The 26,054-nt window shown below is 43.3% G+C and overlaps 1 protein-coding gene across 4 annotated transcripts in view; it reads left to right on the top strand.

Annotated features, from left to right (window-relative positions):
* esrp1 (epithelial splicing regulatory protein 1) overlaps positions 1–26,054 on the top strand; it is a 101,918-nt gene that overhangs the window by 28,304 nt on the left and 47,560 nt on the right. For all 4 annotated transcript variants that reach the window (XM_072251825.1, XM_072251816.1, XM_072251809.1 and 1 more), the window contains 6 exons: positions 4,818–4,916; positions 5,560–5,614; positions 8,060–8,170; positions 13,454–13,586; positions 21,039–21,081; positions 23,251–23,552. In XM_072251825.1, coding sequence (XP_072107926.1) covers positions 4,818–4,916; positions 5,560–5,614; positions 8,060–8,170; positions 13,454–13,586; positions 21,039–21,081; positions 23,251–23,552 — 743 coding nt within the window. The remainder of the gene's footprint in view (positions 1–4,817; positions 4,917–5,559; positions 5,615–8,059; positions 8,171–13,453; positions 13,587–21,038; positions 21,082–23,250; positions 23,553–26,054) is intronic.

The raw sequence follows: 26,054 nt of genomic DNA, 5'->3' as shown, positions 1-26,054 counted from the left end.
AATGATACAATGTTCCTCCAGAAAGATATCACAGAAACACAGGACAAACCAAGATTAAAACTGACAAAACCACATAATTATAACATATAGTTACAACAGTGCAAAGCAATACCACAATTTGATAAAGAGCAGACCATGGGCACAGTAAAAAAAGTCTCAAGTCCCGATAGCCCCATCATCTCACGCAGACGGTAGAAGGGAGAAACTCTCCCTGCCATGAACCTCCAAGCGCCGCAAACTTGCTGATGCATTGGAAGCACCCGACCGCAGCCAACTCTGAGTCTGTCTGAAAACTTCGAGCCCCCGACACCGAGCACCGAGCACCGTCTCTGCCGAGCGCTTCAACCCCGCCCCACCCGCCAAGCAACAAGCAAAGCCGAGGACGCGGGGCCTTCAGCAGCAGTGAAGCAGGCATTTCAGAAGTTTCTCCAGATCTTCCTCCGTGCTCTCACATCCGTCTCCATCAAATCAGGATTGTGCACGGCACCCTCCTTGACAAATAACAAATATCATCACCGGAGTGGCTGCTGCAAGCTGCATCGCGCCTCCATCTTCTCCTCCCGCTTTGTTTTGTGCACTTTATGCAGTTCTGGGTAGGTCTGTAGTCTAGTGTAGTTTTTGTGTTGTTTTACGTAGTTCAGTGTAGTTTTTGTATTGTTTCATGTAGCACCCTGGTCCTGAAAAACGTTGTCTCATTTTTACTGTGTACAGTACCAGCAGTTATGGTTGAAATGACAATAAAAAGTGACTTGACTTGACTTGGCTTCAGTGGAGTAAAGAAAATTACTCTGGTATGAGAGAGGAGTTGGCCAAAGAAACTTGGAAGGAGGTGTTGGCAGGGATGACAGCAGAGCAGCAATGGCTTGAGTTTCTGAGAAAACAGGAAGGCATACAACAAAGCAAAAATTAGTGGAAAGATAGAGGATTGGGAAGCTTTTAAAAACCCACAGAAAACAACTAAACAAATCATTAGAAGGGAAAAGATGAAATATGAAAGCAAGCTAGCAAACAATATCAAGGTAGATAGAAAAAGCTTTTTCAAGTATATAAAAATAAAAGAGAGATGAGAGTGGATATGGGACCACTAGAAAATGAGGCCAGAGAAATAATAATGGGGGACAAGGAGATGGCAGATGAAGTAAATGAGTACTTTTTATCAGTCTTCACTGTAGAACACACTAACAGTGTGCCAGGTGTTGAAAGGTGTGAGGGAAGAGAAGTGAGTGCAGTTACTATTACAAAGGAGAAGGTGCTCAAAAAGCTGAAAGACCTGAAGATGCATAAGCCACCCGAATCAGATGAACTACACCCTAGCATTCTGAAAAACATAGTGGTAGAGGCATTAGTAATGATCTTTCAAATATCATTGGACTCTGGCATGGTTCTGGAGGACTGGAAAATTGCAAATGTCATTCCACTCTTTATGAAAGAAGGAAGGCAGCAGTAAAGAAACCAGTTAGCCTGACCCTAAGTGGTTGGGCTGATGTTAGAGTCAATTGTTAAGGATGAGGTGATGGAGTTATTGGTGACACAGGACAAGATAGTACAAAGTCAGCATGGTTTCCTTAAGAGGAAATCTTGCCTGATGAAACTGTTGAAATTCTTTGAGGAGATTACAAGTAGGATAGATAAAGGGGACGTAGTGGACTTTCAGAATGCCTTTGACAAGGTGCCATACATGAAGCTGTTTACCAAGTTAACAGTCCATGATATTGCAGGAAAGTTATTCGCATGGTTAGAGCATTAGCTGATTGATAGAAGGCAGTGAGTGAGAATGAAAGGATCCTTGTCTGGTTGGCTGCCAGTGAATAATGGTATTCTGCAGGGGTCGGTGTTGGGACTACCCTTTTTTATGCTATATATAAATGATTGAGATGATAAAATAGATGACTTTGTTGCCAAGTTTGCAGATGATACAAAGATTGGTGGAGGGGCAAGTAGTGTTGAGGAAATAGGCTGCAGAAGGACTTAGACAGATTAGGAGAATGGGCACAACAGTGGCAAATGAAATACAACATTGGAAAATGCATGGTCATGCACATTAGTAGTAGAAATAAATATGCAAACTATTTTCTAAACAGGGAGAAAATCCAAAAATCTAAGATGCAAAGGGTACTTGGGAGACCTTGTGCAGAACACCCTAAGGTTAACTTGCAGGTTGAGTCAGTGGTGAGGAAGGTAAATGTAATGTTAGCATTCATTTCAAGAGGTCTAGAATACAAGAGGAGGGGTGTGATGCTGAGGCTTTATAAAGCACTGGTGAGGCCTCACGTTGAGTATTGTGAACAGTTTTGGGCTCCTTGTCTAAGAAAAGATGTTCTGACATTGGAGAGGATTCAGAAGAGGTTCACAAGGATGATTCCAGGAATGAAGGGGCTATCATATGAGGAACATTAGATAGTTCTGGGTCTGTACTCACTGGAATTTAGAAGAATGAGGGGGAATCTCATTGAAACCTTTCAAATGTAGAAAGGCATAGACAGAGTAGGTGTGGAAAGGATGTTTCCCATGGTGGGGGAGTCTAGGACAAGAGGGCACAGCCTCAGGATGGAGGGGCATCCATTTAAAACAGAGATGCAGTGAAATTTCTTCAGGCAGATTTGGTAAATTTGTGGAATTTGTTACCATGGGCAGCTGTGGAGGCCAGATCATTGCGTGTACTTAGGTGGAGATCGAAAGGTTTTTGATTGGCCACGGCATCAATGGTTACGGGGAGAAGGCCGGGGAGAGGGGCTTAGTAGGGGAAAAAAGGATCAACCATGATTAAATGGCGGAGAAGACCTGATGGACCAAATGGCCTAATTCTGCTTCTATGTCTTATGGTTTTATGGTCTAAATGTCACAACAGTGTGGATGGAGGCCTTGTTGATCCTCTCAGTAGTTTTTACTTTCATCTGTAGGGTCTCGCAGTTCAATACCTTGCAGCTTCTGTACCATATAATCATTCAGCCAGACAGGAAAGTCTTGATGATGCTACTGTAGGAAGTTGTTAGAATGGGGTGGGGAGACACTGCTGCGTTTTGCTGTCTAGTGAGGAGGTGTTGTGGGTCCAGGTTAGACCGTCTGTTATGTGCACACCAAGAAACTTGGTGCTCTTCACTCTATCCATGTCAGAGCTTTGATGTGCAATGGAAACTGGCTGACCTGTGCCTTCCTGAAGTCCACATCATTAAGACTCTTTCACTTGGTGGAACCTACCTTTATATTGAGTAACTTCTCCTTACAACTGCTGTCACTTTCTCCTAGCCAAAGGTAGAGGTGTGGCCCCAGGTTATACCTGTCTCCAAAAATCCAAAGAATTGTTAGAGACTTTCTCAGGGATGTACCCCCCACCTCCTTTTCACTCATCTCGTACCAAGAAAGGATCAACTTTATTTGCCAATTATATTTACCTGAATTAGGAATTTGCTGTGGTGTTTTGTTCAGGGAGTGACATGTAACAAAATACAGGAACTTTCAACAATCATAAGGAATTATATAATTCAAATTAAATTTCTAATAAATAAAGCTTTACAAACAGTGGTTTAAAGTGTTTGCAGTGCAGTAACTGATAGAGGAGGATGGGGGGAATTGAATTGATTGATCAGATTAACTGCCTGGGGAAGAAACTTTAAAGGTAGATTGAAGTTTTTGTTTTAATAGCCCTATAGCGCTTCCCTGAAAAGGCAAATAAAACTATTACTACATCAATGTTATGTGGACTTCGTTGCCATAGGCGGATGCATTGGGTGCATTTAAAGTGAAGGATGATAGCGTCTTGATTACTCAGAGTGTTAAAGGTTACAGGGAGAAGGCAAGAGAATGGGGTTGAGAGAGATAGTAAATCAGCCATGATGGAATGGCAGAGCAGATATGATGGACCAAATGACATAATTCTCTCCTATGTCTTTTGGTCTCTGTGGGAACCACGTAATTATTTTTCTGTCTGTCTGAGCCATGCGTCTACTTTCTGTCTGTGTTGTATTTTGTGGCACATTTATTATGATGATCTGTCTCATGGGTTGGGGTGTGGTAGAAACAAATGAGTATAGTTACATATTCATGCTTGTGGTTAGTTGTTAGAGGCAGCCGGCGAATTACATTTTTCTGTTGACCACTAAGGACACTTAAATAGACTAACTTTGCTAAATGAAGCACTAATTTAGTTTGGCAACTAACTTCGCTAAGTAACACACATAAAAGTTGCTGGTGAATGCAGCAGGCCAGGCAGCATCTCTAGGAAGAGGTGCAGTAGACGTTTCAGGCCGAGACCCTTCGTCACGACTAACTGAAGGAAGAGTGAGTAAGGGATTTGAAAGTTAGAGGGGGAGGGAGAGATCCAAAGTGATGGATCTCTCCCTCCCTCGTTGTTTGGAAGCGCGTCATACAGTGCTGATTATAGTCTCTTAGCGGTTTTGATTTGTTTTCAAGTAACCGCTTTTTAAATTAAATTAAAGGCATCCGTTAGTCTTGTGAGACCATGGATCTGCGCCTGGAAAGTCTTCACTCTCCAGGGTGCAGGCCTGGGCAAGGTTGTATGGAAGACCAGCAGTTGCCCATGCTGCAAGTCTCCCCTCTCCACGACACCGATGTTGTCCAAGGGAAGGGCATTAGGACCCATACAGCTTGGCACCAGTGTCGTCGCAGAGCAATGTGTGGTTAAGTGCCTTGCTCAAGGACGCAACACGTTCCCTCGGCTGGGGGGGTCAAACTCACGACCTTCAGGTAGCTAGTCCAATGCCTTAACCACTTGGCCACGTGCCCACCTCCGCTAAAGTGTTATTAATAGTATTTTCATCATTAAAGATGTTTTTTCCTTGATGAGTTTAATTTTGCAGATCTACATCTTGAAGATAATTCAGCCCCTTACAGATTTGGTATTTCCGATATTATGACTGCAACCAGCATTATATTAACCATTATTTCTGAACCACACAGTGAGTAATACTATTTATATGCTTTAATATGAATGGGTTTACCATTCTGGTCTATAATAGATGGGGCTGTAAGGAGAGAGCTCTGGGTGGTGGCAGAGGAAGGTTTAGAATACACTCTGACTTAGACGAAATAAACACGACAACACAAGCAATACTCAAAGGCTGAATGACAAGCAGAAGGACTGGGAATGGAACTCTGTGCTCAATCATGCGTGCTCAGCACGAACCCTTTACGTCCATACCGCCCATGAAGGAATGCGGCAGGCAATAATTGGCAGCCTGACCCTTAAAGGGACAGAGGCAGCTAACCACACTCGGGACAATTGGAGCACCGAAACATGGATGCCTGCCGCTGTTCAGTCAGGACCATAACATGGATAGCCCGGTAGCATAGCAGTTAGTGTAAATCTATTATAGCAACAGTGACCTGGGTTCAACTCCACCACAGTCCGTAAGGAGTTTGTGCGTTCTCCCTGTGACCGCGTGGGTTTCCTCTCACGTTCCAAAGACATACCGGTTAGAAGCTTAACTGGTCACATGGGTGTAACTGGGTGGTGAGAGTTCACTGGACTCGTAACGATTGTTACAGTGCTGTATCTCAAAATAAATTTTGAAAATTAAAATAATGTTTTGCACTGTTCAGACCACAGGTTTGTAGATCCAGAAAGGGTGAATCACAAATTTGAAACAGGGACTTGGTAAGTCTTCATGCTTTAATTGTGAAAATCGCTCTCTGTGATTTAAATATTTGCTTGTTTACTCTGTGGTAGTACATTTCCTTCTTTATTGTCTGTGTGCACATTAAACTTTTTTTTAACAAAAAAATGTGTATTTTCTGGAAGTCTCCTGCCTTCTCCCTGTATCTGTGAAGCCCTTAATAATCATGAAGCTATCAACATCGGATTAAAATATACCCAATGATCTGGTCTCCAGAACTGTCTGTGACAAAGTTTATTATCAAAGTACCGGATGCATACTTTATACAAGAGCAGGCTCAATGGGCTCCTATGTCTTATGGTATTGAAGGTAACTAATTAACGTTGGTGATGAATTAGACCATAAGACCACTAGACATAGGAACAGAAATAGGCTGTTTGGCCCATCAAGTCTGCTCCACTATTCCATCATGGCTGATTCATTATCCCTCTCAACCCATTCACTCACCTTCTCCCCGTAACCTTTGATACCCTGACTAATTAGTTAAGCAAGATGCCCAGTTGAGAAATGATGGCAGGATATAATTTCTTGGGATCTGCACTGGGCTCTTGGCTTTGCTGGACAGCTTGATTGGCTTAGTCTGGAGCATAGAGTATCGTACTCAGGATGTTGTCTGGTTCCTGAGCCATCTCTTTATCATGTGGACTGAACTGAACTGGTGGTGGCCTGATTATTCTGCTGGGTATCGCATGAGGAAACCAATAGAGAGGTTTATTACTGTCACATGTACCCAGATGCTGTGAAAAGCTTTTGTTCATGTGCCATTACACTTTTAAATTCACATGTCTGTACATTGTGACGGGGTCCTAATGCAAAGTCTTTTACTCCCTCATGTTGTGGGATGGATGAAAGATTTAAATAAATTCTAAACTCTATTCATCCAGACACATCGTTCCAAATATAGATCATAAGACAGAGAAGCAGAATTACTTCTTCATGAGGCTAAAGGAATTCGGCACATCCCCCTCGGCCCTCACAAACGTTTGTCACGGCACCTTAGAAAACATCCGCTCCGGACACATCACAGCTTGATACGGTACCTGCTCTGCCCATTGCCTCAGGAAACTGTACATCACAGAAACCACAGCATCAACCAATTCTCCTCTGTCTATCCTGCTTCAAAGAATTCCAACCAATTTGTCAGGCAAGACTTTCCCTTGGGGAAACCATGCTGACTGTGGCCTATTTTATCATGTGTCTCCAAGTACCCTGAGACCTCATCCTTGATAATCGACTCCCACATCTTCCCAACCGCTGAGGTCAGACTAACTGGCCAATAACTTCCTTTCTTCTGCCTTCTTGAAGAGTGGAGTGACATTTGCAAAGAACTCTTTTGATTTAGTGTGTTTTTCCCTATTATTATTTTTTGTTGTTGTTTGGGTGTATTTTTTAACATGGGGTTGATGGTTTTCTTTAAGTGAGTTCCATGGTGTTTCTTTATTTTGAGGCTGTCTGTGGGAAGATGAACCTCAGGGTTGTATACTGCATACATATTCTGATAATAAATGCAGTTTGAACATATGAGAAGTGTGAGGTGTTTCTCTTCACCTATGAAAGAGTGTAAGAGAAAAAAAGTATGATTGGAGAAAGCCTCCAATTTATATTTTGATTATCGCAGTAAATTGAATGTAGTGGAATGTTTCCTGAATCCGCCTGAACTTCAATAAAATAATAGTTTAAAAACTTGACTTAAATATTCCTGCAAAAATGTAGGATTAGGATTGAATGGTGAACTCCAAGACATAATTATTTACAACAAAACCAGTCATTCCTTCAGCAGGGATTCTATTTCAATTTGGTAATTTGATTATTTTTCTCTACATCTTAAAATTAGGAAGATTCATTCCCCTCCTTATCCTGGCTCCCCTCTTACTTCTTTCCCCCTCATCTACCAGCACCTCCCCTTTACCTCTTCCTCCTATCACCTCCCAGCTTCTCACTTCATCTCCCTCCCCTCACCTACCCACCGTCCCCCTCACCTGGTCTTACCTATCACTTCCCCTCCCCGCCCTCTTATTCTGGCTTCTTCCCCCTTCCTTTCCCGTCCCAGTGAAGGGTCTCAGCCCAAAACATCGACTCTTTATGGTTGAAGAGTAGTAACTGTTCCCTGAACTTGATGGTGTAGGTTCTGAGGTTCCCGTATCTTCTTCCTGATGGCAGCAGTTGAAGAGAGCATGCCCTGGGTGGTGGGGGTCCCTGACGATGGACGCTGCTTTCCTGTGACAATGCTCTGTGTAGGTGTGCTCGGTGTCGGGGAGGGCTTTACCAGTGATAGACTGGACCTTATCCACTGCCTTTTGTAGGATTTTCCATTGTCCTTCCGGTCTCCTCTTATGAACAGAGGAGTTTGTTCAAAATAAAATCTAACACCTAACATTGTCTGAATGGTGGGTGAAGGAATATAACTGTCTTCTTTTTATTTTCAGCAGCAAGATGGAGATGATTGATGATAATACAGTCATCAGAGCCAGGGGGTTACCCTGGCAGACGTCTGATCAAGACGTCGCTAGATTCTTCAGCGGTCTCAACATAGTTAAGTTAGTATTGGATTTTTTTACTATAATACAACTGGATAATGATAGCATAACAATTTTATTAAATTACAATATATTTAGTTATCAAGTTCAAGTTTATTGTCATACAATCAAATAGAACAAAGTTCCTGCAGATCACAGTGCAGCCACAAAGTATATCACACACAGCACACAGAACTAAATATTACCATAAATAAGTTAGTTAAATATAATTCAAACTGCATGTAGTGCGCAAAAAAAAAGATCATCTGTGCATCCTCTCGTTGGGGAACTGAACCCTTGTTATGCATGTGACAGGCAGGATTACTAACCACTATAATAACAAGGAACCACGATTGTTTACCTTGGCCTGTTTTCTGGGTTATTTATTACTTTTCCCTTCCATTTTAATCACTGTATGTTGTTTACTTCGGGTGTCTATGTACACAGTCTTGCACATGGCTGTTGAGTGAATGCAGTATTTGGCAACTTCTGGTCTAGATGCACATCTATATTCACGTCCTTCTACAGATGTGCAGTAGAGAGCATCCTAACATGCTGCGTCACTGCATGGTATGGAAATTGCACTGCGGCGGACAGGAAGGTTCTACAACAGGAAGTAAAAACTGCCCAATGCACCAGCCAGAAAAGGGCCGGCAACGTGAAGTAGGAGCCCATCCACCCTGCTCATGGACTGTCTGTCCCACTCCCATCAGGGAGGAGGTTACGTAGCATCTACACCAGGACCACCAGACTCAAAAACAATTACTTCCCCCCAAGCAGTGAGGCTGATCAACATCTCCACCCACTAACCCACCCCTCCACACCCCCAACCACCACTAATTTATCATTTCCTGGTAGTCACCTTATATATAGACACTCCTGTGTCACTTTATGGACATACAATCAATCTATGCATATAATCTACATTCTCCATTTATACTTGCAGTTATTGTGTTTTTATCTTTCTGTGTTTTTTTTTATGCTGCATTGAATCCAGGGTTACAATGAAGTAATTCTCCTTTACGCTTGTGTACTGGATATGACACTAAACAATCTTGAATCTTCAATCTTCAAAATAAACTTTTCTAAACTCCACAAGTAACAGCTTCCATGATCTCAAGCTCTGTATTTCCTCTTGAAAATCCCACTTTTATAAATGTTTCTCATGTAAAGGTATGTATTTAACAAAAGCATTAGAAACACAGAATCAGGTTTGTTACATTGATTTATCTGATGTGAAATGAGTTGTTTTACAATGGCAGTACAGTGCAAACTCATTAAATTACAAACAAATAGTGTAAACAAAAGGAATCACAAGGGGCAGTTCAGAGATTCAGAAATATGATGGTGGAGGGGAAGAAGCTGTTGAACTTGAAACAGCTCATTCACATTCAACCATCCCCATGTATACCAGCAAACAAAACAACATCCCTCTGGACCAGGGTGACAACACAGTACATATAACTCACACACAACCATCCCCATGTATATCACCAAACAAAACACCATCCCTCTGGACTAGGGTGACAACACAGTACATATAACTCACACACAACCATCCCCATGTATACCACCAAACAAAACAACATCCCTCTGGACCAGGGTGACAACACAGTACATATAACTCACACACAACCATCCCCATGTATATCACCAAACAAAACACCATCCCTCTGGACTAGGGTGACAACACAGTACATATAACTCACACACAACCATCCCCATGTATACCACCAAACAAAACAACATCCCTCTGGACCAGGGTGACAACACAGTACATATAACTCACACACAACCATTCCCATGTATATCACCAAACAAAACAACATCCCTCTGGACCAGGGTTCACAACACAGTACATATAACTCACATACAACCACCCCCATGTATATCACCAAACAAAACAACATCCCTCTGGACCAGGGTGACAACACAGTACATATAACTCACACACAACCATCCCCATGTATACCACCAAACAAAACAACATCCCTCTGGACCAGGGTACACAACACAGTACATATAACTCACATTCAACCGTCCCCATGTATACCACCAAACAAAACACCATCCCTCTGGACCAGGGTGACGACACGGTACATATAACTCACACACAACCGTCTCCATGTATACCACCAAACAAAACAATGTTCCTCTGGACCAGGGTACACAACACAGTACATATAACTCACATACAACCGTCCCCATGTATACCACCAAACAAAACAATGTTCCTTTGGACCAGGGTGACAACACAGTACATATAACTCACACACAACCATCCCCATATATACCAGCAAATACACACATAACAGAGAAAGCAATATTGCCACTAGTGATTTAACAAATAATAAGATGCATTTACTGTAGAACACAAATTAAAAAGTAAACAGTATAATGCTACTGGTGCATCACACATTGATGAGACCTGGGTGGTGGCAGGAAGTTCAGTAGTCTCACGTCCTGGGGCAAGAAGATGCTTCCCATGCTAACAGTACCTCCTGCCTGATATTAGGGGGTCAAGGAGATTGTTGGATGGACGGGAGGGATCGTTGACAATGTGTGACAGCGTTCCTGATAATGATCTCAGCTGGGTGGACCCGTGTCCCTGATGATCCTCTCAGCAGCAGTCGCAATCCTTGGTGGGGTCTGGCAGTCAGATGCCTTGCAATTTCCCTGCCAGATCGTGTTGCAACTGATCCAGACACTCTCAATGGTGCCCCTGTAAAAATTGGTAAGAATGGAGGTGGGAGCCTTGCTTGCTTCAATCTCCTCAGGAAGTGTTGCTGTGCTTTCTTAACTAAAGAGGAGGTGTTGAGGGACCAGGTGAAATCATCCACTATGAGCACTCCCAAAAACTTGGTGCCCTGACTCGCTCAACGGCCGAGCCGTTTACGTGCGGAGAGAAGTGGCCAGCCTGCATCTTCCTAAAGGCCACAATCACCTCTCTTTCGTCATATGTAGAATAATTCTTTGGTTATAAAATCTTTAAATCAAACAATTATGACTACTGATTGCTTTGCCCTTGACTGTGATGAGGTGATCTACTATAGAAAATAATCACATTTGAATTGAGATACAAATCTGTTTTGCATTGTATGATTTTGCTATTTTTTTGCTAATTGCATGGCCGTTACGATTCAGGGAATGCTCAAACAATTCGGTAAGTTGAGTGACAGTAAATTCTATGACTGCAAATTCTGTACACAAATAGTTTTCAATAGAACCTGCTAGATATTGGTTTTTAGAAACTTACAATGTAGATTTAAACCTTCATGCCTTTACCATCCCTCATTGTTCTACACCCATTATATCACCAACATTTTGTAAGCTCCTTATTCCACAGGTTGTGCATTTAATTCTAGAATTAAAGAAAAACTCCTCTCTGAAACAGTTGTTAATGGACCTTAATCGAATTTGATGTCATTGAACTATTTGCCAAAATCTTCACCTTGATACTCTCTTATATAAGCTAAAATTCAAACTTAATGTAAATTTGTCAGATCTGCAAACTTTATGAGAATTTCTGATCAGTAACTAAATAATTAAATTATTACACCTGTCTAAGTGTGGATACTTTACCCAGTTGTTCTGGGTATTTCCTTTCAATTAATTACTTTATATTCTCCACATAAATTATAAACCATGGAACATGGACCAGTACAGCACAGCGCAGGGATTTCAGCTCAAGACGTTGTGCTGATCTCTTATCCGACTCTAAGATCAATCTAATCCCTTCCCTCTCACATAACCCTCAATGTTTCTGTCATCCGTGTGCCTATCTAAGAGTCTCTTAAATATCCTTCATGTACCTGCCTCTACCACCACCCCTGGCAGGGTGTTACACGCACAAGCCTCTCTGTGTGTAAAACAAGAGACCTCGGACATCTCCCCTATATTTTCCTCCGTCACCATAAAATTACGCTGTCTCACATTAGCCATTTCTACCCCGGGGAAAAGTCTCTGACGATCCACTCTATCTGTGCCAAGTCAAGTCAAGTCACTTTTTATTGTCATTTCGACCATAACTGCTGGCACAGTACACAGTAAAAACGAGACAATGTTTTTCAGGACCATGGTTCGACATGAAACAATGCAAAATCTACACTGAACTACGTAAAACAACACTAAACTACACTAGACTACAGACCTACCCAGGACTGCATAAAATGCACAAAACAGTGCAGGCATTACAATAAATAAACAAGACAATATTCACAGTAGAGGGCAGTAGGTTGGTGTTACTCCAGGCTCTGGATATTGAGGAGTCTAATGCCTTGGGGGAAGAAACTGTTACATAGTCTGGTCGTGAGAGCCTGAATGCTTCAGTGCCTTTTGCCAGATAGCAGGAGGGAGAAGAGTTTGTATGAGGGGTGCGTGGGGTCCTTCGTAATGCTGTTTGCTTTACGGATGCAGCGTGTGGTGTAAATGTCTTTACTGGCGGGAAGAGAGACCCTGATGATCTTCTCAGCTGACCTCACTATCTGCTGCAGGGTCTTGTGATCCGAGACGGTACAATTTCTGAACCAGGCAGTGATGCAGCTGCTCAGGATGCTCTCAATACAACCTCTGTAGAATGTGGTGAGGATGGGGGGTGGGAGATGGACTTTTCTCAGCCTTCACAGAAAGTAGAGACGCCTCTGGGTTTCTTGGCTATGGAGCTGGTGTTGGGGGACCAGGTGAGATTCTCCACCAGGTGAACACCAAGAAATTTGGTGCTCTTAACGATCTCTATGGAGGAGTCATTGATGTTCAGCGGAGAGTGGTCGCTCTGTGTCCTCTTTTACACCTCTTGTACTCCTCATCTTGAAAATCTCTACCTTATCATCTCTTGGATAAGCTAAAATTCATACTTAATGTAGGTTTGTCAGAGCTGCAAACCTTTCAAGAATTTTCAATCGGTAACTGAAGAGGAATACAGCCCGCCAGCAGTGTAGTGGTATCTGTACCGGACCTCGAGGTGAGTGGTCCAGGCTTCAAATCTGGCCGGCTCCTTGCACGCTTTCCATCCGTGCTGGGTTGAGCATCAAGCTAGCAACTCGACCTCATAAAAACAGACAAAGGCTAAAGAACCAGCAAGGTTGCCACCCGATGTGCCAGTGAGGTGCAGATGGATATTTTGTATTATACTATAACTGATGAAGAAATTTTTGGTTATTACAGGTACCTAAGTAAAAAACGTTTTACCTAATTGGATTGGCTATTCATTTCCAATTAAATATTTTATATTCTTATATTTCTAATATTTGTAAATGTTGTTGTCATTGCTTTTTAAGTATCAATGATGTTTTCTTAATTTTGAAGAGGTGGTGTAGCACTTTGCCTGAATTCTCAGGGACGACGGAATGGAGAAGCGCTTGTGAGGTTCATCGATAGTGAACACAGAGACCTGGCACTACAGAGGCATAAACATCACATGGGCAATCGATACATTGAGGTATGCCAACATCTTAGCTTGCTTGAGTTTGAATTGCCAGTCAGGGAAAACTACTTTCAGGAAAATATGGCTGCAGGCTGTTCCACGGCACATGGTATTCCCAAGTGGTCTGCCATCAAAGTACTAACCAGGCCTGAACCTACATACCTTCCAAGAGTGGTTGAGATGGTACATTAATATCATGAAATCTCGCTATTCCCAAAGCAGAAGGAATAATGGTGTCAAGCAACACACATCAAAGTTGCTGGTGAACGCAGCAGGCCAGGCAGCATCTGTAGGAAGAGGTGCAGTCGACGTTTCAGGCCGAGACCCTTCGTGCTACACATGCCCTTACACTTCCTCCCTTACCACCATTCAGGGCCCCAAACAGTCCTTCCAGGTGAGGCAACACTTCACCTGTGAGTTGACTAGGGTGATATACTGTGCCCGGTGCTCCCGATGTGGCCTTTTATATATTGGCGAGACCCGACGCAGACTGGGAGACCGCTTTGCTGAACACCTACGCTCTGTCTACCAGAGAAAGCAGGATCTCCCAGTGGCCACACATTTTAATTCCACATCCCATTCCCATTCTGACATGTCCATCCACGGCCTCCTCTACTGTAAAGATGAAGCCACACTCAGGTTGGAGGAACAACATCTTATATTCCGTCTGGGTAGCCTCCAACCTGATGGCATGAACATCGACTTCTCTAACTTCCGCTAAGGCCCCACCTCCCCCTCGTATCCCATCTGTTACTCATTTTTATGCACACATTCTTTCTCTCACTCTCCTTTTTCTCCCTCTGTCCCTCTGAATATACCCCTTGCCCATCCTCTGGGTCCCCCCCCCCTTGTCTTTCTTCCCGGACCTCCTGTCCCATGATCCTCTTGTATCCTCTTTTGCCTATCACCTGTCCAGCTCTTGGCTCCATCCCTCCCCCTCCTGTCTTCTCCTATCATTTTGGATCTCCCCCTCCCCCTCCAATTTTCAAATCCCTTACTCACTCTTCCTTCAGTTAGTCCTGACGAAGGGTCACGGCCTGAAACGTCGACTGCACCTCTTCATAGAGATGCTGCCTGGCCTGCTGCGTTCACCAGCAACTTTGATGTGTGTTGCTTGAATTTCCAGCACCTGCAGAATTCCTGTTGTTTGGAATAATGGTGTCGACTATTTTCTCAGCGGGGAGCAAAGCAGAAATCAGAAATGCAGGAATCCCTAAAGGTTAACTTGCAGATTGAGTCAGTGGTGAGGAAAGAAAATGCAATGTTAGAATTCATTTCAAGAGAACTAGAATATAAGCCTAAGATGTAATGCTGAGGCTTTATAAGACATTGGTCAGACTGCACTTGGAGTATTATGAGCATTTTTGGGCCCCTTACCTAAGCAAAGAGGATGGTGAATCTGTGGAATCCATAGCTACAGGCAGCCATGGAGGCCAAGTCATTGGGTATATTTAAAGCTGAGGTTGACAGATTCTTGATTAGTAAGGGTGTTAAAGTTTACAGGGAGAAGACAGGAGAATGGAGTTGAGAGGAATAATAAATCAGCCATGATGGAATAATGGAGCAGATTTGATGGGCTGAATGGCCTAATTCTGCTCCAATATCTTATGGTGCTATGGACAGTGAGGGAGTTACCATGGTACGTTAATTTTCTGGTGATACCTCTCATACCCCAAGGCCTTCCTTCATTCCTTTTCCTCAGGCGTACTACTCAAGGTGTTTCAAGGTAAAGTTATTTACAAAGTACATGTATTTTAGCATATACCACCCTGAGATTCATTGTCTTGTGGGCAGTAAATCCAAAACACATAACAGGATCAATGAAAGACAGCACCCAACAGGATGGATAAAAAAAAACAATGTGCAAAAGACAACCAACTGTGCAAATACAAAAGAGTGAATAATAAAAATAAAAATGCCTTGCTGATCTACCCTCTGATGGGGAAGGCAACGGGAGTAAACCCTGAGGAAATATCCAGAGCTGGGGTCCCTAAAGCAGTCCCGTGTTGAGTTCAGTGCTGACTGGTAACTCCTGCAACACGGCTGGTGCAAACCGTATCAGTCTCTGCCATTCCTTTGGATTTATCAGCTGCGTGGAGAGGGGGAGTCTGCTGCATGGGCAGCAGCTTGCTCTCCATATTGTACTGCTCAGGCTTGTGTATTGACTGTGACAGCTAGGACACATCCATGTTCGACCCTAACCAACAGATGCCATCAAAATTGACGTGTGCTGGTAAAGGTTGTCCTTCATATGCAAAGGTGACAGGAAGCCTGTGCGGGAGAGTTTTTACTGTGAAAAGCTGTGTTACTGGGGCAGTTCCACTCTCGGTCTCGGAAGTCGGAGTCCAGTGGTAAGAGTAGTCATCACAAACTGGGGTCTTGGTTGCAGTGGATGACTACGATTCCTTCTGTGCCTCACCACACCCTCTGCCCTCCACTCTTGTTATCAGTCCGCCTTCCCTGCCATCACATCTCGCTGTACATCTCAGCCGCCCAATCCGCTGGAACTGAACTGATGTGTAATCCGTTTTCAAATAATCTCATGTTCACCACATAGCATGGCTTCAGAAGAAAATGTCTCTTTTTGCAATCTCCAAGCATAACCTTTCTTCAAAAAGTGACAACTTAAGTTGGACGTGATACTTTTGCTTGTGATGTAATAAGGATGTCTGGATGAGCAGTGTGATACTGAATACCTGGGGTTGAGGCAGAATAGCTGGGGGGGGGGGGTGGTGGTAACTAGAATCTGATTATCTCCTGTTGGATTCTGATGTTTTTAATCCAAAGTTCCTACGGACATCAGGAAAGAGGCACAAAACTTATTGCTGCAGAATCGTTTTATTAAGCGTTGATAGAACAATAAAATTGAAAACAGTGATAGAGGTCTAGTAAGTGAAGAGAGAGAGAAGCAAAAAAAGATGGCACTGCTGTTTAGTCAGTTATTTTAATACCCATAGATCAGAAACATCCCATTCAAATTTGTAAATAAGAGTCAGCCAATCAGAAAGCTGCTATTGAAATAATGCAGCTCTAAAAAGCTTCCAGAGTTTTCCAGAATGATACAAAAGTAACACTAGGGAGCACACTGAACAATTGCATATACACACTGTGACCACTAGGGGACACACTGAACAACTGTTATACATAGAACATAGAATAGTACAGCACAGTACAGGCCCTTCGGCCCACAATGTTGTGCCAACCCTCAAACCCTGCCTCCCATATAAGCCCCCACCTTAAATTCCTCCATATACCTGTCCAGTAGTCTCTTAAACTTCACTAGTGTATCTGCCTCCACCACTGACTCAGGCAGCGCATTCCACGCACCAACCACTCTCTGAGTAAAAAACCTTCCTCTAATATCCCCTTTGAACTTCCCACTCCTTACCTTAAAGCCATGTCCTCTTGTACTGAGCAGTGGTGCCCTGGGGAAGAGGTGCTGGCTATCCACTCTATCTATTCCTCTCATCATCTTGTACACCTCTATCATGTCTCCTCTCATCCTCCTTCTCTCCAAAGAGTAAAGCCCTAGCTCCCTTAATCTCTGATCATAATGCATACTTTCTAAACCAGGCAGCATCCTGGTAAATCTCCTCTGTACCCTTTCCAATGCTTCCACATCCTTCCTATAGTGAGGTGACCAGAACTGGACGCAGTACTCCAATTGTGGCCTAACCAGAGTTTTATAGAGCTGCATCATTACATCGCGACTCTTAAATTCTATCCCTCGACTTATGAAAGCTAACACCCCATAAGCTTTCTTAACTACCCTATCCACCTGTGAGGCAACTTTCAGGGATCTGTGGACATGTACCCCGCGATCCCTCTGCTCCTCCACACTACCAAGTATCCTGCCAATTACTTTGTACTCTGCCTTGGAGTTTGTCCTTCCAAAGTGTACCACCTCACACTTCTCCGGGTTGAACTCCATCTGCCACTTCTCAGCCCACTCCTGCATCCTATCAATGTCTCTCTGCAATCTTCGACAATCCTCTACACTATCTACAACACCACCAACCTTTGTGTCGTCTGCAAACTTGCCAACCCACCCTTCTACCCCCACATCCAGGTCGTTAGTAAAAATCACGAAAATTAGAGGTCCCAGAACAGATCCTTGTGGGATACCACTAGTCACAATCCTCCAATCTGAATGTACTCCCTCCACCACCACCCTCTGCCTTCTGCAGGCAAGCCAATTCTGAATCCACCTGGCCAAACTTCCCTGGATCCCATGCCTCCTGACTTTTTGAATAAGCCTACCGTGTGGAACCTTGTCAAATGCCTTACTAAAATCCATATAGATCACATCCACTGCACTACCCTCATCTATATGCCTGGTCACCTCCTCAAAGAACTCTATCAGGCTTGTTAGACACGATCTGCCCTTCACAAAGCCATGCTGACTGTCCCTGATCAGACCATGATTCTCTAAATGCCCATAGATCCTATCTCTAAGAATCTTTTCCAACAGCTTTCTCACCACAGATGTAAGGCTCACTGGTCTATAATTACCCAGACTATCCCTACTACCTTTTTTGAACAATGGGACAACATTTGCCTCCCTCCAATCCTCTGGTACCATTCCCGTGGACAACAAGGACATAAAGATCCTAACCAGAGGCTCAGCAATCTCTTCTCTCGCCTCGTGGAGCAGCCTGGGGAATATTCCATCAAGCCCCGGGGACTTATCTGTCCTAATGTATTTTAACAACTCCAACACCTCCTCTCCCTTAATATCAACATGCTCCAGAACATCAACCTCACTCATATTGTCCTCACCATCATAAGTTCCCTCTCATTGGTGAATACCGAAGAGAATTATTCATTGAGGACCTCGCTCACTTCCACAGCCTCCAGGCACATCTTCCCACCTTTATCTCTAATTGGTTCTACCTTCACTCCTGTCATCCTTTTTTTCTTCACATAATTGAAGAATGCCTTGGGGTTTTTCTTTACCCTACTCGCCAAGGCCTTCCCATGTCCCCTTCTTGATCTTCTCAGCCCCTTCTTAAGCTCCTTTCTTGCTTCCCTATATTCCTCAATAGACCCATCTGATCCTTTCTTCCTAAACCTCATGTATGCTGCCTTCTTCCACCTGACTAGATTTTCCACCTCACTTGTCACTCATTGTGACCACTAGGGGACACACTGAACAACCGCATATACATATTGTGACCACTAGGAAATGTACTACGTAGTTACATGTGTATTATTAGTTATATAAAATTCAAGCAGGCAATAAATTGTTAAGCTGCAAAGAAAATAACAATTAAACAGTCTAATCCAACAACACCCCCATCTACTTTTGCTTTGTTTGGAATATACAAAAACTACAGCGAACTGTCAGGGTAAAAGAATAGGTCATTGGCTGCAGGATTTGTAAGTGTCCAAGACGTAAGAATCTGGCAGGAAAATTCATTGCAGACACTATACACCCTGCAAAACTGCCTTTTACAAAAGGTCCCTTCTGGTTAACACTATAGGATTATTCAAACAAAAACTTCACATCATTGGTTACAGAGCAATCTGTATAAACTAATTTTAAGAATGATTATGAAATATGTCTCTGCCTAGACTGGGCATACAGATAAAGTGCCAGTGCTAATAAGCACATGTTTTGTAAACAAGAAATAAAATCCATGGCCTGTCAGATTGCCGCTTCTTCAGCCTTTTACCTCTTCCACCTATCGCCTCCCAGCTTCTTCCTTTATCCTCTGCCTATCACCTCCCCCGGTCCCTTCCTCCTTCCCTTTCTGCCATGGTCACTGTCAGATTCCTTCCTCTCCCGCCCTTTGCATTTTGCACTTGTCACCTCCCAGCCCCAACCTGGCTTCACATCACATGCCAGCTACTTAATTCTTCCCCCCAACACAATCCACCTGGCCTAACCTATCAACCCACAGTTTCTCTTCCTTCTCCTCTCCCACCACCTTATTCTGGTTCCTTCCCCTTTTTCTCCCATCCAGATGAGTCTCGGCTCGAAACATCGCTGGTTTATTCCTTTCCATAGATGCTGCCTGATCTGCTGAATTCCTCCAGCATTTTGTGTGTGCGTTGCTCTGGGTTTCCAGTATCTGCACGTTCTCTCGTGCTTATCACACAGAATTCACATGTTAATATTAAGCATTTCGTAGCAGAGTTAACCCTCGCACAAAATACTGGAAGAGCTCAGCAGATCAGCCAGCATCTATGGAGAGGAATAAGCAGACCAAAACTCTACTTTAGCACTTGTACGTGTAGTGCTTTTTACTACATTGAAATGTACTCAGCGCAAATTATAGAAAGGTTGAAAGAAACAGATAAAGAGCAGGGCAATTTTCTGTCCTTTTGTAATAAAATGCTGCAGAGTCCATAAGACATAGAAGCAGAATTCAGAGAATCGGTCATCAAGTCTGCTCTGCTGTTTCTTCATGGCTGATCTGATTTCATTGTAATTGCCAGTTTAAAAAGCAAACTTTGTAAGTGTTAACACAAACAATGAGGTGATCTCTAAATCACAAGGCCATTAGAAATGAAAAAGATAAGGTCTATGTTACTCAGCACACACAAATTCTGGAGTGACTCTGTAATTTGAACCAAAGGAGATTGGAGGCCCAGTGCATGTCCTGAAGTTGGAGGGTTGTAGGACTGACTGTGTGGGTGTGAGGGAGGGACGGGGCTTGTTCTGAAATTGGACGGTTGGAAGACTGACCATGTGGGTGTGGTGGAGGGATGGGGCTTGTTCTGCTATGGTTCTTCTGTTGCTTGTTGTGTTCTGTGTTGTTCTGCCGAGCGTTGTGGGCTTGCTATGTTGGCGGCAGAATATGGGAAATCTTGAGGGCCGCTCCCAGCAGATCCTTGGATGCTTCAACTGTCAACACAAACAACACATTTCTCTGTGCATTTGGGCGTACATGTGATCAATCTGAATCTGAATCTGCTCCTCAAGATCCTATTCACGTCAACCTGAATCTGAAACATGATGTTTTGGGCCAAGGCCCTTCATCAGGGCTGGAAAGGAAAGGAAGAAGACAGAATAAGAAGTTGGGGGGAGGGGAAGTAGTACAAGCTGGCAGGTGACAGGTGAGACCAGGTGAGGGGGAAGGTGGATGGGGGGGGAGGGGATGAAGTGAGAAGCTGGGACCTGATAGGTTGAAGAAATAAAAGGCTGAAGAATAAAGAATCTGATTGGCGAGAACAGCAGACCAAGGGAGAAAGGGAAGGAAGAAGGACAAAGAAAAAAGAAAATGTTAATTGTTTATTGCTTTCCACAGATGCTGCCTAATCTGTTGAATTCCTCCAGCATTTTGTCTGTATTGCTGTGGATTACCAGCATCTGCAGAATCTCTTGTGCTGATCTGTAAAGCAAACTGACTTTCATTTGAGCACCAGGATATTGAAAAGCACTTTATAAACAATAAAATATTGTGTTGTGTTGAGAGGAATGCTCAGATCGCAAACATCCTCATTGTTAACCTTTTTAAACAGGTATACAAGGCAACTGGGGAAGATTTTCTAAAGATTGCTGGAGGTAAAGAATATTTTATCCTTCATTATTAAAGCATCTACCTCAACCATTTTAACATTTTTCAAACCAGTAAAATTAAGTACCCAGGAAGTCCAATTCTTATCAAAGGAAAATCAATTTGACTGATTAGAGATAAACTCCCACCACTGTGTGTAAGAATTTGTACACTCTGCACGTGACCGTGTGGATTTCAATGTTCAAAATAAATTTATTATCAAAGTACATAATGTCACCGTGTACAATCCAGAGGTTCATTTCCTTGCGGGCATTTACAGTAAATACAAAGAAACACAATAGGATCAATACAAATTCGCTCACAACAAGATGGACAAACAACCAGTATACAACACACCGTGCAAATACAAAAAGAATAAAAAAGAAAAAATATATAAAATAATCAGAATCAGGCTAAATATCACTGGCCTTAGAACATAAGAATAGGAGCAGGAGTCGGCCATCTGGGCCATCGAGCCTGCCCTGCCATTCAATAAGATCATGGCTGATCTGTCCGTAAACTCAGCTCCATCTACCTGTCTTTTCCCCATCATCCTTAATTCCCCTACTATGTAAAAACCTATCTAACTGTTTCTCAAATATTTTTAGTGAAGAAGCCTCAGCTGCTTCCATGGGCAGAGAATTCCACAGATTCACCCCTCTCTGGGAGAAACAGTTTCTCCTCATCTCCATCCTAAATCTTATCCCTTGAATCTTGAGGCAATGTCCCCTAGTTCTAGTTATGTCAAGTTACTTGTTAGTGTAGATGCAGTACACTGCAATACATAATAAAACTAAATTACAGTAAGAAGTATATATATATTTAAAAAGTTAAATTAAATAAATAGTGCAAAAAGAGAAAAAAATGCTAGTGAAGTAGTGTTTGTGGGTTCAATTACCATTCAGAAGTTTGATGGCAAAGGGGAAAAAGCTATTCCTGAAATGTTGAGTGTGTGTCTTCAGGCTCCAGTAGCTCCTTCCTGATGTTAGTAATGAGAAGAGGGCATGTCCTGGGTGACGGGGGTCCTTAATGATGGATACTACCTTTCTGAGACATCACTCCTTGAAGATGTCTTCGATACTGGGGATGCTAGTGCCCGGGATGGAACTGACCGAGTTTACAACTTCCTGCAGCTTTTTCTGATCCTCAGCAGTGGCTCCTCCACACCAGATGGTGATGCAACCAGTTAGAATGCTCTCCACGGTCCATCTGCAGAAATAAATTAGTAATAAATATCAAGAACATGAGATGAATCTTTGAAAGTGCGTCTGGGTTTCCTCTGGGTGCTCCAGTTTCCTCCCACATTCTAAAAACATATTGGTTGCAGTTATTAAGTTGTGGGCGTGCTATGTTGATGTCAGAAACATGGCAACTTTTGAAGACTGCCCCTAGCAACCCTCAATAACATTTCATTGCATGTTTTGATGTACGTGTTTCAAATAAAGTTAATCTTTAATCTTTTATTGTCATTAGCTTTTGGTTTGACTTGGATTTTATTTTATGAACATATTTTTCCATTTTTAGAGTCGTGGAAAAATACAACACAGAAACTGGCCCTTCAGCCCATCTAGTTTGTGCTGAACCATTTAAACTGTCTCCTCCCATTGACCTGCACCAGAACCATAGCCCTCCATATCCCTACCATCCGCGTACCTATCCACACACTCATGACCCTCTGAGTGAATAAGTTTCCCCGCATTTTCCCTGTAAACTTCGCACCTTTCATCCTTAACCCATGACCTCGAGTTGTAGTCTCACCCAACCTCAGTGGAAAAAGTCTGTTTGCACTTACCCTATCCATATCCCTCTTAATTTTGTCAAATGTCCCCTCAATCTTCTATGTTTCCTGGAATGAAATCCTAACCTATTCAATTCTTCTTTATAACTCAGGTCCTCCAGTCCCAGCAACATCCTTGTAAATTTTCTCCGCACTCTTTCAACCTTATTTACATCTTTCCTGTAGGTAGGTGACCAAAACTGCACACAATACTCCAAATTAGGCCTCACTAACGTCTTATACAATTTCAACATAACACTCCATCTCCAGCACTCAGTACGTTGATTTATAAAGGCCAATATACCAGAAGCTTTCTTAATGACCCCATCTACCTGTGATGCCACTTCCAATGAATTATTGACCTGTTTTATGATGTTAATTTTGCACTTATAATTACCAGGTACCTCCAACGAAGTAGCACAATTCCTATCAAAGGAAAATCAAGTCATCATTCGAATGCGTGGTCTTCCCTTTGTGGCCACAGCAGAGGAGATCCTGGAGTTTTTTGGATCAGATTGTCCAGTAACAGGTGGAAAGGAAGGAATACTTTTTGTCAAATACTCTGATGGGAGGCCAACAGGTGATGCTTTTGTACTATTTGCCTGTGAAGAACATGCCCAAACTGCACTCAAGAAGCACAGGGGCTTGTTGGGGAAGCGCTACCTCGAGCTGTTCAGGAGCACGGTTGCTGAGGTCCAACAGGTTAGTACTGTGGTGTTCCTCCATCATATCCAACGATGACAGGAAAGCTGTTAAAATGGAAAAGCCCTTACATTGGGGCTGTTCCACTCTGTCACCTTCAGAAGTCCAGGTGCAGTGCTATGCGCAGTCGTCACAAACTGGGGTCTTCCTTGGTTGCAGTGGATGACCATGGCGACTTCTGTGCCTTGTCATGTCCTTCACTCTCCACGGAGCGTTACAGAACTGCCTTCCTGGACGTTGGATCTTACTGTTGATCTCACTTGCCCAGTCCGCCTGCACTCGCTAGGACAGGCATGTCCCTATCTCACCGGGGTATGAGGCCCACCAGCTACCCTCGCCTGGTTCAGCTGGCCTGTCGAAGCTGTCTACCAGGGTGCAGCAGCTGTCTCATGCAGAGGCACAGGTGAGAGCTGAGTGTCCAGTGGGGACCAAAGGTGAGTGAGCTGCCCCAGAATGGACACGACAAGCCCCTTTCACCAGAGATGATACCCCTCCCTAGACACCCTATACAGCCCGGTTAGGGTTCGTACTAGGGTTCTTTAATTATTCTTGGGAGCACCACAGGCTACTTATTGAAGGTGATACAAAGTGCTAGAGCAACTCTGCAGGTCAGGTAGTGTCTATGGAGGGAATACACAGTTGAGCCAAGACCCTTCGTCAGAACATGAACTCCATAGAGTCCTCTCTATAGATGCTGATGACGGGCGTCAGCCTGAAACGTTGACTGTTTATTCCCCCTTCATAGATGCTGCCTGGCCTGCTGAGTTCCTCCAGCATTCTGTGTGTGTTGCTCTGAATTTCCAGCATCTGCAGAATCTCTTGTGTTTATTGAGGTGAATGCTCCTTTCAGTACTTCTGTGAGATTGTTTTGTCTTTGAACCTGGTAAACTAACAATTGGGAAAAGGATTTTCACTCTTTATAGAACAAAAAACATGGAACAGCACAGCACAGTACAGGCCCCTCAGCCCATGGTGTTGTGCCGAAATTTAACTGACTCTAAGGTCCATCTAACCCTTCCCTCCTATGTAGTCTCAGTTTTCTGTCATCCATGTCCCTTTCTGAGAGTTTCTTAAATGTTCCAGTGATCATTCCATGCACCCACCCACTCTCTGTGTAAAAAAAACTCACCTCTGACTTTCTCCCGATACTTTCCTTCTATCACCTTAATATAATTTATTTATTTAGAGGAACAGTGTGGAACAGGTCCTTCCAGACCTTTGATCTACACAGCCCAGCAACCCCCGATTTAACCCGGGCCTAATCATAGGACAATTAACCTATCAACTAGTATGTCTTTGAACAGTGGGAGGAAACGGGAGCACCTGGAGAAAACATATGCATTCCATGGGGAGGACGTACAGGCTCCTTGCAGATGACGTCAGAATTGAACTCCAAGCTCCAATGCTTCAAGCTGTAATAGCATTGCATTAACCATTACACTACCATGGCGCCCACATTATGTGCCCTTGTATGAGCCATTTCCTCCCTGGGAAAATGTCTCTGGCTGTCCACTCGATATATGCTTCATGTCATCTTGTACACCTCTATCAGGTTACCTCTCATCCTCCTTCACTCTGAAGAGAAAAGCCACAGTTCCCTCAACCTTTCTTCATAAGACGTGCTCTCTAGTCCAGGCAGCACCCTGGTAAATCTGTGCACCCTCTCTAAAGCTTCCGCATCCTTCCAATAATGAGGTGATCAGAACTGAATGCAATATTCCAAGTGTGGTCTCACCAAGGTTTTATAGGCTGCAGCATTATCTCACCAACTCATGAAGGCCAGCCCACCATACACCTTCATTATGTATGTGTGGAATGTGCTGTTCATTTTACAGTGTGTATTTGTGAGTTTATTAAAGGTTTGATGTCAGAAATCTATCGGATTGTAAAGATCATTGCGCGGTTTCTGGACAGTTTCAAAGTTAACAACTACCATGCTGTGTACTGGGTTGCTTAGCCATTTTGACCATGATGGGATTGAATTTAAAAGTTACATTAATTAAAAAATGGATGCTCCAAATTTCTGATAATTATTTTGCCAATCCTGTTGACACAAACCACCAGCCACCTCTTTTAAGTAGCTTGGATTTATTTATCACGTGTACATTGAAACATACAGTACTGTGCAGAAGTCTTGTTGTTGAGTTCCATCAAGTCGTCACCAACCCTATGGATAGTGTAATCGTCCACAGGGTTTTCGTGGCCTTTGTTCTACACAGATACTGCCGCTGCCCAGGTTGGATCTGAACTCAGGACCACCCACCTCAAGGTCCAGTGCTGATGCCACTACACTATCAGCCAGCCCAAACATGTACACAGAGAGGGTGCCTAAGACTTTTACACGGTACTGTAATAATTTTATGTATTGCTCTGTACTCCTGCCACACAAAAAAACCAAATGTCATGACATATGGAGTGATGAAACACCTGATTCTAATATGGGTGGACTGAGAGTGGGAAGGGGGCAGGGAGAGGGGAATCATGGTTGGGAAAAGGGGTCTC

This window comes from Mobula birostris, chromosome 1, assembly GCF_030028105.1.
Source record: "Mobula birostris isolate sMobBir1 chromosome 1, sMobBir1.hap1, whole genome shotgun sequence".
Lineage (NCBI taxonomy): Eukaryota > Metazoa > Chordata > Chondrichthyes > Myliobatiformes > Myliobatidae > Mobula > Mobula birostris.
This window is presented reverse-complemented; position numbering and strand designations above follow the sequence as displayed.